This window comes from Schistocerca americana, chromosome 3 (genome assembly GCF_021461395.2).
Source record: "Schistocerca americana isolate TAMUIC-IGC-003095 chromosome 3, iqSchAmer2.1, whole genome shotgun sequence".
Lineage (NCBI taxonomy): Eukaryota > Metazoa > Arthropoda > Insecta > Orthoptera > Acrididae > Schistocerca > Schistocerca americana.
This window is the reverse complement of record NC_060121.1, coordinates 942437972-942451770: the sequence shown is the minus strand read 5'-3', so window position 1 is coordinate 942451770 and position 13799 is coordinate 942437972. Positions and strand designations below refer to the sequence as shown.

The 13799-nt window shown below is 38.9% G+C and overlaps 1 protein-coding gene across 1 annotated transcript in view; it reads right to left on the bottom strand.

The window, feature by feature from the left end:
- Positions 1-8509, bottom strand: part of LOC124606562 — a 934387-nt gene extending 925878 nt beyond the window's left edge. Inside the window, exon 1 of the mRNA XM_047138545.1 lies at positions 8466-8509. Within this exon, the coding sequence (XP_046994501.1) occupies positions 8466-8509 (44 nt within the window). The remainder of the gene's footprint in view (positions 1-8465) is intronic.
- Positions 8510-13799: the final 5290 nt, after the last annotated feature.

Genomic DNA, 13799 nt, shown 5'->3' with positions numbered 1-13799 from the left:
ACGTCGGAACAGGTAGCTACGCTTTCTAAAAGCAGAGAGGTTTCTATTCTTAGTATGGTCCTGTCCGTCCCTTGTCATGTTGGTATAGGAAGCTGCCTCTCTGGTCACTTCCGTTGGTATTTGTGAGGCACCCCTCAGGAAGGGACCACGTCAGTCCGTCCCCGGCGAGCGTCTGAAGTGGTAAGATCTCCGGCTAAGCGCGTGTCTGCCAAGTCCGTAGGACAATGGATTTCTTAAGTTCAGCCTAACTGAAAATTTAATCACCTTTATTTCAGGTTTAGATCTAAAATATCTTATGTTATCTTAAATTGCAACGCAGTGAAATTCGAGTGTGAAGTTTAGAACATCTTCCAGTAGCTGCTTTGTCACTACTTCGTGAGTAAAGTGGAACCACGTGTTGATCAGTAACTCTAACTAAGAGCATCAATCTTAAATGCGAATGTGCGTGAGATTATAACGTCTCGTCTTGACAATATTTTTCAATATAGCAACTTTTCTTTATGTTCAACCCACGTGGGGTGTACTTTGTGAGACCAGTACCACGTGCTCATACAATTGTTTGACCCATCAGGCTAATAGTAAGACGATAGTAACCAGTTCGAGGTTTTTCTTTTGTAAATTGCGTTTCGATGTAATTTATTTTAATTATCAAAATTATTGTGGAGCTACACTGTTTGTGTAAACCAAGTTGACCACGTGAAGCATGTGGTGTAATCATCAAAGTAGCCCTCAGCTATTCCTTTCGGGAAGATTTCACAGAGAGTTAGTATGAATTTAGTATCCAGTGTGTGGTAATTACATGACGGACAGGATTGCGCTACGAACGTAGCTTCTTTGGGTGAAAATTGAATCGATTGGTTGTGGTTAATTTCTTCTTGCATATGTTTCAACGTTCTTCGTGTGTTATTTTATGAATGCAGTATGCAGTGTTGTATGCAGTCTCCCAATCTTGGCTCCCTATTTGATGTGTTCCGTAAGATTACAAACTCACATTTTCACAATCCTAAATAAGGCACCAGTTTAGTTATGAATCAAGTTTAATATGCTGAAATTTCAATGATCAATGTTAAAATAAATGTCCAAGTATAAACTGATTTATTTCTTTTGATTTAAATTCTCTTTATATATAATCACCGGTTGTCGTATGACTATTAAAAGATTATAATTAATGTTAGTCTGCTTGGGAATTTGGTAAGCTAGACTGGATACCTGGTGAAACAGTTGCTCAGTAATTCAAGGTTAACTTCCCCAGATAGCTCACAGCTTTTAACGCGCTTTTATTGTTGAATATCAGCACCGCTTTCAGAACAAATTAATGCATCAACATTACAACGGTGTAACACCTTTGGTGGCATTGAGGGTGGCAGCGATTAACAGAACAATCGACACTAAGTAATCGGAATGGTACCGACCTCAGCAGCAAATTTATCGCGCCCTTATTATTGATCCCCTGTTGGGGGGGGGGGGGGGAGGGGGACCATAACACATTAATTTAAGTAGTTTACCAATTTATTATAAAACCGGTACATATGCGGCCTGAGGTGTCGCTCCACAAACTCAGTATTGGCTCTTGAAAAAACAAGTTTGACGACCACGGTCCTAAGGGATTACGTAAAGGAAAAACGCTACACTAACTGAGTAATAACAAAAATCGACTTCCTCTGATGTAGGTGGAAACGGCTTAAACTTATTGCATTCCCATCATTCAAACGCTCGCTTAGCAGTCGAATAGAGATTTGTGTTCAGTTCATTATCGCGGTGAGACACACTTCGATTATGTGTCTTGTAAGTTAGGACGTAGTCGTAGTTGTGACAGTTCGTTGGTATTTTAGTTCTTAGATCAGTTGCATGACTCATGTATCTTTCAATTATTCGGACGAATGCTTTCAAACTAGGCGGCCGCTGTGGCCGATCGGTTCTGGGAGCTTCAGTCTGGAACCGTGTGACTGCTACGGTCGCAGGTTCGAATCCTGCCTCCGGCATTCATGTGTGTGATGTCCTTAGATTAGTTACGTTTAAGTAGTTCTAAGTTCAAGGGGACAGATGACCTCCGATGTTAAGTCCCATGGTGCTCAGAGCCATTTGAACCATCTTTGAGCTTTCAAACTAAGCACTCGTATTTCTCCGAATTGCTGTTTCTGAGAAGTTATGATAAAGTGTAAGTAGGCTGTTTAGGTTTTTATGTTGGTAACGCCACGTTGCGCTCTATATGAAAATCACTGACTGTGCTGTGTGCAGTCTGCGGTTGGTTTGCATTGTTGGAATTTGCTATTGTAGTGTTGGGTAGCTGGCTGTTACTAGCGCATAGCGTTGCGCAATTGGAGGTGAGCCGCCAGCAGTGGTGGATGTGGGGAATGAGATGGCGGAGTTTTGAGAGCGGATGATCTGGACGTGTGTCCATCAGAGACAGTGAATTTGTAAGACTGGAGGCCGGCTGGAGTGGCCGAACGGTTCTAGGCGCTATAGTCTGGAACCGCGCGATCGCTACGGTCGCAGGTTCGAATCCTGCCTCGGGCATGGATGTGTATGATGTCCTTAGGTTAGTTAGGTTTAAGTAGTTCTAAGTTCTAGGGGACTGATGAACTCAGAAGTTAAGTCCCATAGTGCTCAGATCCATTTTTTTGCAAGACTGAATGTCATGAAGTGATATATATATACGACTTTTGAACACTATTAAGGTAAATACATTGTTTGTTCTCTACCAAAATCATTCATTAGCTAAGTATGCCTATCAGTAGTTAGTGCCTTCAGTAGTTACAATCTTTTATTTAGCTGGCAGTAGTGGCGCTCGCTGTATTGCAGTAGTTCGAGTAACGAAGATTTTTGTGAGGTAAGTGATTCGTGAAAGGTATAGGTTATTGTTAGTCAGGGCCATTCTTTTGTAGAGATTATTGAAAGTCAGTTTGCGTTGCGCTAAAAATATTGTGTGTCCGTTTAGTGTTGATCAGAATAGGTAAGGAGCGAAATGTCTGAGTACGTTCAGTTCTGCTCAGCTATTTGAAAATTAAATAATGTATGGGGTTTATCAGCACAGTAATTCACTAATTTTTCTAAGGGGACGTTTCAAATGTAATGATCTAAACGAATAATAATATTATTATTGTGTCAAACGAAAACTGACACCGACCGGGAGAGAGGTGTGCTGACCACATGCCCCTCCGCATCCGCATCCAGTGACGTCTAAGGTTGAGGATAACACGGCGGCCGGTCGGGTCTTCAGGGCCTGTTGGGACGGTGTTTGTTTGTTTTATTATTGTATCAAAACATTTTATAGACAGTGTTGCCAATTTAACGACTTTGTCGCTAGAAATGGCGACTTTTGCCTTCGTCTTAGCGACAAAAAAAACTTTTTAGCGACAAAAATTATTTAGCGACTTATCTGGCGACTTTTGGAGTACTGACGACTTTTGAAGTACAAATCAAAACTATTTTGGGCCAGTGTTTTCATTAACAAAACTAAGATTTTAACCATAGAATAGGTACTACACTAAATTTGTTCTTGATTTACTAAGTTAAATTAAGTTCTTAGCAGATCATGTAGCATTGTTCAGCATTTAGTAAACCTGAATGTTGGAACTGCGTACAGAGTAAGAAAACCTTGACTATAGAACAATTCATTATTCATTACCCACTAGCCTGTTATCGTCGATAATGTATCGATCTATAATTCCTCAACTTTTGAACTCCCTTTATTTTTCGAATTGACAAATAACATACGTAATATTAAGTATAATAAAATACATTTCTGTCCAGCAACCTCTAATTTTTCGAAATGTTAACTCGCAGTTAAATTATTACCACATGCACAGTGGTAGCGCAAGAACAATTCGGTGGGGGTATCTCAGACATTATTACGTTTTAAACAATGAACAATAAGACTGATATCGAGTTACCGAGTGAGTTGATTGTTTCATGACCTCTAGTTCGCCTGAGTTTTAATGTATTTTCAGTGATTATAAATTGGTGAAACTTATGTTGTGGTGGCTTACATAATGGATTTACCGCAGAAGAAGAAGCAGTACGCTCAAAAATATCGGGATGCGTGGGAAGCAGAACCTGAATTCAATGGGTGGCTGAAACCAGCCGTTGGAGACTTATCCAAGGCAAGATGTCAAGTATGTGTAACAGAGTTTTATGCTAAATTGTGTGATATTAGAAAGCATTCGAAAACTATTAAGCATAATCAAAAAATTGATAAAAAAAAAACACAAACCACCTTACCTGTGAAAATTGTCCCGAAAACTACAGCTAGAATAGCAAGCAGAGCGGAAGGTGTCCTTTCTTTATTTATTGCTGAACATAGTTCTATTTTAGCTGTAGATCATTTAGCAATACTCTGCAAGAAGGTGTTTTCCGGTGATGAGGGCGCTAAAAGCATGCAATTATATCGTACAAAGTGCACTAATATTATAACTGAATTTTGGCTTCCTATTTTACACAATCATTGGTTGAAGATATAGGTAACCAAAAATACAGTGTACTAATAGATGAATACACAGATGTATCAATATCTAAAATGCTAGGTATCGTTATACGGTACTGTAGTGTAAACAACCAAACCATTAGATCAGCATTTCTCAAAATTGCTGTAGTAGAAACTGTAGATGCAAGAAATCTGGCTGCTGTTCTTGTGAATTCTTTGAAAGATCTCAAACTTCCAATCGCTAATATGGTAGGGATTGGCACAGATAATGCTTCTGCAATGGTTGGAGTAAACAATGGGCTTTTCGAACAACTCAAGAGAGAATATGGTTTGAAGCATTTGGTATTGATCCGTTGCATTTGTCACTCTCTTCAGCTTGCAGTTTCGCACGCCTCAGTGAATACCATACCTAGAAACATAGAGTTTCGTGTGCGGGAAACCTACAATTGGTTCTCCATTTCACCCAAAAGACAAGAGGAATATAAAAATGTTTATGAGACAGTAAATTGTGGAAAACAGCCTCTAACAATTTTGAAGGTCTGTCCAACACGTTGGCTCTCAATTGAACCAGCAATACGAAGAATTCTGGAGCAGTGGGAAGAACTAAAGCTACATTTTTCACTTGCCATGGTTCAAGACAATTGTTACACCGCCGATCTTTTGTACAAGATGTATTGTGACGACTCAAATCATCTTTACATGTTTTACCTCAAACATGCTTTAAAAAACGTACAAATAGCAATAAAAGCTTTTGAAGGAGAAGACAATGACCCCACTAAATTACTAGATACACTTGTATTTCTCATGCAGTCACTCAGACAAAACATAATTTTTCCAACTGTTCATTTGTTGACAACACCAGTTCCAAGCGAATGTATGTACGCAAATCCGAACCTTGCCTTTATGTCTGAACAGAAACAGAGTCAAGTCTGCCGGCCGGGGTGGCCGAGCGGTTCTAGGCGCTACAGTTCGGGACCGCGCAACCGTTACGGTCGCAGGTTCGAATCCTGCCTCGGGCATGGATGTGTGTGATGTCCTTAGGTTAGTTAGGTTCAAGTAGTTCTAAGTTCTAGGGGACTGATGACCTCAGAAGTTAAGTCCCATAGTGCTCAGAGCCATTTTTTAGAGTCAAGTCTGTCTGAAGAAAATAAAGTTTATTTGAAGAAGAGATGCATTCAGTTTAGTCTGAAACTCATAAAAGAAATTCAACAAAGACTGCCAAGCAACGTTACGATCCTGAAAAAAATGTCAATGCTGAATGTTGAAGAAACACTAAAAGTGAATAAAAATATTGCTGTAGCAGATGTAGCCAAAGAATTGGGTTTTAGTGGAGATTTCATAGATGGTATGCTGCAAGAATGGCATAATATCAACTTCATTAAGTGGAATAACACTACTAACATTGTTCGATTTTGGAGTGAGGTTTTGCAGTTGAATGCCACAGGGGAGAATCCTTTTTCTTTGATTTCACAGCTAGCAATGACTGTTCTATGCCTACCGCATTCACATGCAGAAGTGGAAAGAATATTCAGTTCTATGAACATTATAAAAACCAAACAACTTAACAGATTATCGTTAAACACAATTAATGCTTTGATCATATTGAGAGACCAGCTGAAGGAACAAAATGCAGATTGAGCATCTTTTGACATATCGTCAGACGTATTGGAGCTTATTGGAACGAACAAAAGTTACTCTTTTGCGACAAAACCAGTCGAACTGCAACATCATCTTTAGAGCGACGTTCAACCCTCCACATCAACTACAGTTCTCTCAGAGTGTGAAACAGAAGAGTCATTCGATCTTCTGAGTGACGCCGATGAATAGCTCACATACCAGTTTCTATATATTTTGTAACCTAATTTGAGTTCTTGCTTTCTTTTGTTACAAATATAGTTTTATATTTCTAGTATATTTGACTACTGTGATTGGAACAACAATTTATGTGTTGAATCAATTACGATAACATGTTTAATTAAACGTTAGCGTATTTTATATGTATGTTGTTGCAAGCGATGCGTCATTTAAATACGACAATATAGCAATTACGTATGAGACAATTTTTATTAATATTTTATAACCCCCCCCCCCCCTCCCACTGGCTTATTGCACCATTCACAGCACGAAATTTCCGGTACACCCCTAGTAAAATCAGTTTTAGCGACTTTCTAGCGACTTTTGACATTGAATCTAGCGACTCGGGTTTTTAGAGTTGACAACACTGTTTATACATGTTATTGTTCTTAAAATCATAGTCCTCTGTGGCACATTAAAAATGGAGTGACGGGAAATTAGTTGGCATCTGCCTTAAATGTCTGAAGTTGTGACGTTGTCACATGTCTATACCCCATGTCCTGCAAAAATCACGTAAAATATATGAAACTGACATACTGAACAGATCTCTATCGAGTCAGCGAAGGTAACTCCGCGATCAGGACCAAGTCTGTTACACAGTGTCATTCGGGTGTGCTGTGGAGGGGCCTGGGATCAGAACACTGAAAATTCACTGACAGCATCGGGAACCGTACTCAGGTCCTCGCAAGGCAGTTGCCATGTTGACGACTCAGCAATGGAGGTGAATGTAGTGCTTGTGAAGCACGTCAAAAATCTACTATCAAAATCTGGTCTACACGTAACGCTTTGTCGTCAGTCTTGCATTATCACGCCAGACTTGTGAAATAAAACGTTACGTCTGGACGGGAACTGAATGAAGTTTGACAAAGTCGAAAAAGACTGACGGACTAGAGTTTTGTACACATGCAAGATTGTCCACAAATCTGTGCATGTAGAGACACGTTACAATTAATAAAATGTTCCGGGCTGTAATACCGTTGTTGAATGAATTTCACATTTCAACCCAAAGTTTCGTCCCATCTACGGAAGACATTTTCAAAGGGAATCGTAGCTCCTTTGAGTGTCCGATTCACACCCTGGCTCACTACTGTCAGTGAATCGGACGCTCAAATAAGCTACGATCCCCTTTGAAAATGTCCTTCACAGAAGGGGACGAAACGTTGGTTTTAAATGTCAAATTTATTCGATAGCCCGGAACATTTTATTAACTGTGACATTTCTGGCCACGAAAGCTTATATTTCATAATTTAGAAACACGTCAGTGTTGTCGTTCAAACTTCACTCTGCTGCCAATCTGCTCTCGGTGACACTTGAGGTTTCAACTGTCATTTTAGTACTTACGACACTGGCCTCACGAACGTTTAACGGAGTCATAGAGTTGTACCAAAGTTTTCCTTGTCTGTGGCAAGTAAAATCTAAGGATTACAGTAACCGAGACAAGAAAAATCAGGCATGCGTTACTTTGGTTAATATGTACAAGGAAGTGTATACTGAAGAAACGAAAAAGTTGGTGAGCAGGAAGATCTACTTATTTCGAACAGTTTATCACTAAGAAAGTGCGAAAATAAAAGCGTTCATGCGATCTGCAGCTGGAACGGAAGAAATTCATAACATTCTTTGTGGCACATTGATTTACGTCATTTCATGGAAGTCGAAGATAAGACTCGCAAGAAGATCACGGTCAAACACAGAAGATTCTGAAAAGGAGGTACGTAATAAAAGTCAATTTTAATTTTCGTGGCCAAAAAGCATTTTATTTATTGCGTCCCTCATACAAAAGTAGGCACTTTCAATTTTCATAAGTACGATTAGAAATATTATGTGTACTATATCTTTTGTACGTTATGTTTACCGCCAATGATTCGTCCCACGTACCATTCGTGAATGGAATAGAGAAGAGGGATAAGACATTTTTACTTATTTATTTACTTACTTATTTATTTGGTGCTGTAACAGTAAACTCCTCCGTCTAGAGACAAGAATGAGTGTTATTCTCTATGCTTTCTTCATGTCTGTCAACATGACACTGAATGAATGACGTTAAACATCTACAATTAAATACTACAATCTTATTAAAAGAAAAATGTAGCTATGGAAACACACACACACACAGGACCTCTGTCCCTGATCTGTTACGACTGTAATAAGCAATCTAGGAATCGATTCTATTGTTGGGGGTTCCACATACCTTGTCGTCAGTTGACAACCTATCTGCAGACAAACTAGATGCATTTGCGATTCGTCCGTGGTGCCATTATTGAACCCACCGCAAGTTTTTCTGTTTTCAAAATATACTTAACTAAATATCATTTTATTTTTGGCTTAATTAGAGTTTCCATTTATTTTCATTGTTCCTATAGCTTCGAGTTCTCATTCACATATGTCACTGTTTATTCTAAATTTTGCGGATATTGTGAGCAAAACGTTAGAAGAAGATGAAGGTGGCGATACAAATGATAGTCCAGTTAACGAAAGAAAAATAGAAAAAAAAATGTATGGTCGCTAAGTTTTGCACAGTGGTAGGAATGTGTGTGTGTGTGTGGGAGGGGGGGGGGGGGGGGAGGCTTAAAGGTCACTTTTTATGTTGTTTTTGGTAGCTCGAAAACCACGGTGAGCGAAGATGTTTCCGAACGTTTCTGATAGGAAATTTAATGTATTTTAGTTCTCTAAAATACATTAAATTTCCTATCAGAAATTTAGAGAACTAAAATACATTAAATTTCTTATCAGAAACGTTTCTGATAGGAAATTTAATGTATTTTAGTTCTCTAATGTATTTTAGTTCTCTAAAATACATTAAATTTCCTATCAGAAATTTAGAGAACTAAAATACATTAAATTTCTTATCAGAAACGTCCTATTCATTTTTCTTCTAGGAAGATAGTTTCCGCGTTACAGGGGGTGAAAACATTGCAGATTATGAGAATTATTGTCTTTGTCGTATAAAATTAATGTTTGCCTTTAAATGAATTAGGTTAAAAATAATTATTACATATGTGTACCACGCCTAGGTAGGAGGGAGGAGGGAGGAGGAGAGATGGATGTGTACGGTAGAACTGCGCGGAAAGGTAGGTTGAGGGATTCGCAAGTAGCAACTACAGGATGTTTCAGATATTTATACCGATCGTCCATTGGCTCACAATATCCGCAAAATTTAGAATAAACAGTGACATATGTGAATGAGAACTCGAAGCTATAGGAACAATGAAAATAAATGGAAACTCTAATTAAGCCAAAAATAAAATGATATTTAGTTAAGTATATTTTGAAAACAGAAAAACTTGCGGTGGGTTCAATAATGGCACCACGGACGAATCGCAAATGCATCTAGTTTGTCTGCAGATAGGTTGTCAACTGACGACAAGGTATGTGGAACCCCCAACAATAGAATCGATTCCTAGATTGCTTATTACAGTCGTAACAGATCAGGGACAGAGGTCCTGTGTGTGTGTGTGTTTCCATAGCTACATTTTTCTAATCGTACTTATGAAAATTGAAAGTGCCTACTTTTGTATGAGGGACGCAATAAATAAAATGCTTTTTGGCCACGAAAATTAAAATTGACTTTTCATAAGTACGATTAGAAATATTATGTGTACTATATCTTTTGTACGTTATGTTTACCGCCAATGATTCGTCCCACGTACCATTCGTGAATGGAATAGAGAAGAGGGATAAGACATTTTTACTTATTTATTTACTTACTTATTTATTTGGTGCTGTAACAGTAAACTCCTCCGTCTAGAGACAAGAATGAGTGTCATTCTCTATGCTTTCTTCATGTCTGTCAACATGACACTGAATGAATGACGTTAAACATCTACAATTAAATACTACAATCTTATTAAAAGAAAAATGTAGCTATGGAAACACACACACACACACACAGGACCTCTGTCCCTGATCTGTTACGACTGTAATAAGCAATCTAGGAATCGATTCTATTGTTGGGGGTTCCACATACCTTGTCGTCAGTTGACAACCTATCTTTCAGACAAACTAGATGCATTTGCGATTCGTCCGTGGTGCCATTATTGAACCCACCGCAAGTTTTTCTGTTTTCAAAATATACTTAACTAAATATCATTTTATTTTTGGCTTAATTAGAGTTTCCATTTATTTTCATTGTTCCTATAGCTTCGAGTTCTCATTCACATATGTCACTGTTTATTCTAAATTTTGCGGATATTGTGAGCAAAACGTTAGAAGAAGATGAAGGTGGCGATACAAATGATAGTCCAGTTAACGAAAGAAAAATAGAAAAAAAAATGTATGGTCGCTAAGTTTTGCACAGTGGTAGGAATGTGTGTGTGTGTGTGGGAGGGGGGGGGGGAGGCTTAAAGGTCACTTTTTATGTTGTTTTTGGTAGCTCGAAAACCACGGTGAGCGAAGATGTTTCCGAACGTTTCTGATAGGAAATTTAATGTATTTTAGTTCTCTAAAATACATTAAATTTCCTATCAGAAATTTAGAGAACTAAAATACATTAAATTTCTTATCAGAAACGTTTCTGATAGGAAATTTAGAGAACTAAAATACATTAAATTTCTTATCAGAAACGTCCTATTCATTTTTCTTCTAGGAAGATAGTTTCCGCGTTACAGGGGGTGAAAACATTGCAGATTATGAGAATTATTGTCTTTGTCGTATAAAATTAATGTTTGCCTTTAAATGAATTAGGTTAAAAATAATTATTACATATGTGTACCACGCCTAGGTAGGAGGGAGGAGGGAGGAGGAGAGATGGATGTGTACGGTAGAACTGCGCGGAAAGGTAGGTTGAGGGATTCGCAAGTAGCAACTACAGGGTGTTTCAGATATTTATACCGATCGTCCATTGGCGCGCATTAATAGGCTAGGCGCAAATTGAGACGCGTATAGCGCGTGTGGCGTGACGTAGCGCAACGCGCGTTTTTGTAACATCGCAGGTTCAAAGGGGACCGCGCAAATTGCAACGCGACGCGACTGGGACGCGACGCGCGCCTGCGCCAGGTCGCGCGCCTTTGTGGTTGAGGCACAGTTTCTCGCGCCGCGCGTCACGCGAGCACCGCGGGAGGGGTGAGGCTGGGAGCGGGAAGGCAGTCCTGCTATATGCTGACTTCGGCAGAGCGCATATGGGCAGCGGAAACACTGTATTGCCTATCCTAAAAATCAGCCTTACGGTAAAATGAGTTTTATTGCCACTGATTAGTGTTTCGTTTGTCGCCGTCTAAGCGCTCCATATCTTCTCGTTAGTTCGTAATAGTGTTCAGTTACATATATCTCTATACTTTTTTGTTTTGTTTATTCTTTGACAACAACAATGCACAGTTCAATAACCGGTGAGCCATTAGCCACTGGAAGTATATCTTCTGCCTCCACAAAGTTTTCAGATCGTAAGAAGCGACAGACAATTCATTGTGAGGGTAGTGAATAAGTTAGTAAGGATTATTATAAAATCATGTGATCTAGAAGCAAGGCAGGAAAGTAAAACAAGTTTATCTACTTGCTGCCTGTAATGCTGACGTATCTCTACGATCCGTTACAAAATGTCCGAGAGGCGTAATTTCCACAGGTATGACCCCTTTGTGCTCCTGGTACAAAGCGTCTAAGACATGAAGTACATAAATTTCACTATCATTATGTGGATATGGATCCAATAAAAGACATTATACTACGTACATGTGGACATCAAATTTCCACTGCAAGCTATAAACAGTCGAGAAGCCCTCACGAATAACGATGTTTTAATCGGCTCGTCGTGACGAGAAAAAGTACTTCACTGGTTGCATAGACTCTATCAGCATTTATAAACTAATTACACAACAGCCTAGACAAAGGAAGCAGTGGCCGATATCATTCCAAAAGAATGAGTATCCTGAAAGTGTGGTGATTTGATATATTTATTTTGTTGAAATGTATTGCTGACAAAGGAAGATCTACTTTCATGACAATGATTTTCGAACGATGTGATCGCTTCCTCTCACAAAGCACACTTGTAAGTAGGCTGTTTAGGTTTTTATGTTGGTGACGCTCGCAGTATTGCAGTAGTTCGAGTAACGAAGATTTTTGTCAGGTAAGTGATTCATAAAGGGTATAGGTTATTGTTAGTCAGGGCTATTCTTTTGTAGTCTATTCTGTAAGTCAGATTGCGTTGCGCTAAAATATTGTGTGTCAGTTTAGTGATGATCAGAATAAGTAAAGAAAAAACTGAGTACGTTCAGTTTTACTCTGTATCAAAATCGCTGACTGCGCTGTGTGCAGTCTGTGACTGGTTGGACTCATTGTTGGATTATTCGCTAGTGTAGTGTTGGGCTGTTGCATGTGAACAGCGCGTAGCGTTGGGCAGTTGGAGGTGAGCCGCTAGCAGTGGTGGATGTGGGGAAAGAGATGCCAGAGTTTTGAGATGTTAATAAGAGCGGACGATGTGGACGTGTGACCGTCAGAAAAAGGAAATTTCTCAAAATACATGTCAAGAATTTATATATATATTACGACTTTTGAACACTATTAATGCAAATACATTGTTCTCTATCCAAATCTTTCATTTGCTAACTATATGCCTATCAGTAGTTAGTGCCTGGTGTAGTTAGAATCTTTTATTTAGCTGGCAGTATTGGCGCTCGCTGTATTGCAGTAGTTCGAGTAACGAAGATTTTTGTCAGGCAAGTGATTCATAAAGGGTATAGGTTATTGTTAGTCAGGGCTATTCTTTTGTAGTCTATTCTGTAAGTCAGATTGCGTTGCGCTAAAATATTGTGTGTCAGTTTAGTGATGATCAGAATAAGTAAAGAAAAAACTGAGTACGTTCAGTTTTACTCAGCTGTTTCTGTATCAAATAACGCAGAAGTTTACCAGCACTCTTTCTTTACATTCAAAGGGGAAGTTACATATTTCTTTACATTCTAAGGGGAGGTTTCATATTTCTTTCACACTCGCTAGCTTCCGCATTATTGTCGCGCGTATTATTCTCAGCTACTGACGATACACTGGCCATTGTGTTGTGCCACGCATGAGTTGTTTACTTTTATCAATAACAACTATTTTATTCGCGAATCACGCATTGTGAGTTCGGCAAGGCGTAGGTGAGTAACCATCACCAAGTATGTGCCTGTCATTCCGCCTGAATGGTACGCTTGTCATTACTTTGATACTGCTCAGATGAAGAAAATGAATAAAATCCTTTGGTAAATTTCCATTCCAGTCGCTGAGTGTTAAAAATACGATGGGTTATGGTATTCAACCAATATTCCAACAGAATTGGAGATTTATTTTTGTGTAAATTATTAACCTTTTCTCATTCGAAGAAGTATCACCATTTACGAGTAACGGCGACGTTTCTCTTGTTGGCAGGTTTGAGAGTACTTCTTATGCCAATGCACAATATAATTTGCACATACTCATTTTTGCAGCAGCTATTCTGACAGAATTCTGAAAGAGAGTGTCTCGTTAAACAAGTAATTGGCGACCAGAGAGCTCAATAGCTTACGAAAAACCTCATTGTGACGATTTTTGGTAACATAAGAGAAGAAATTTCATGTTT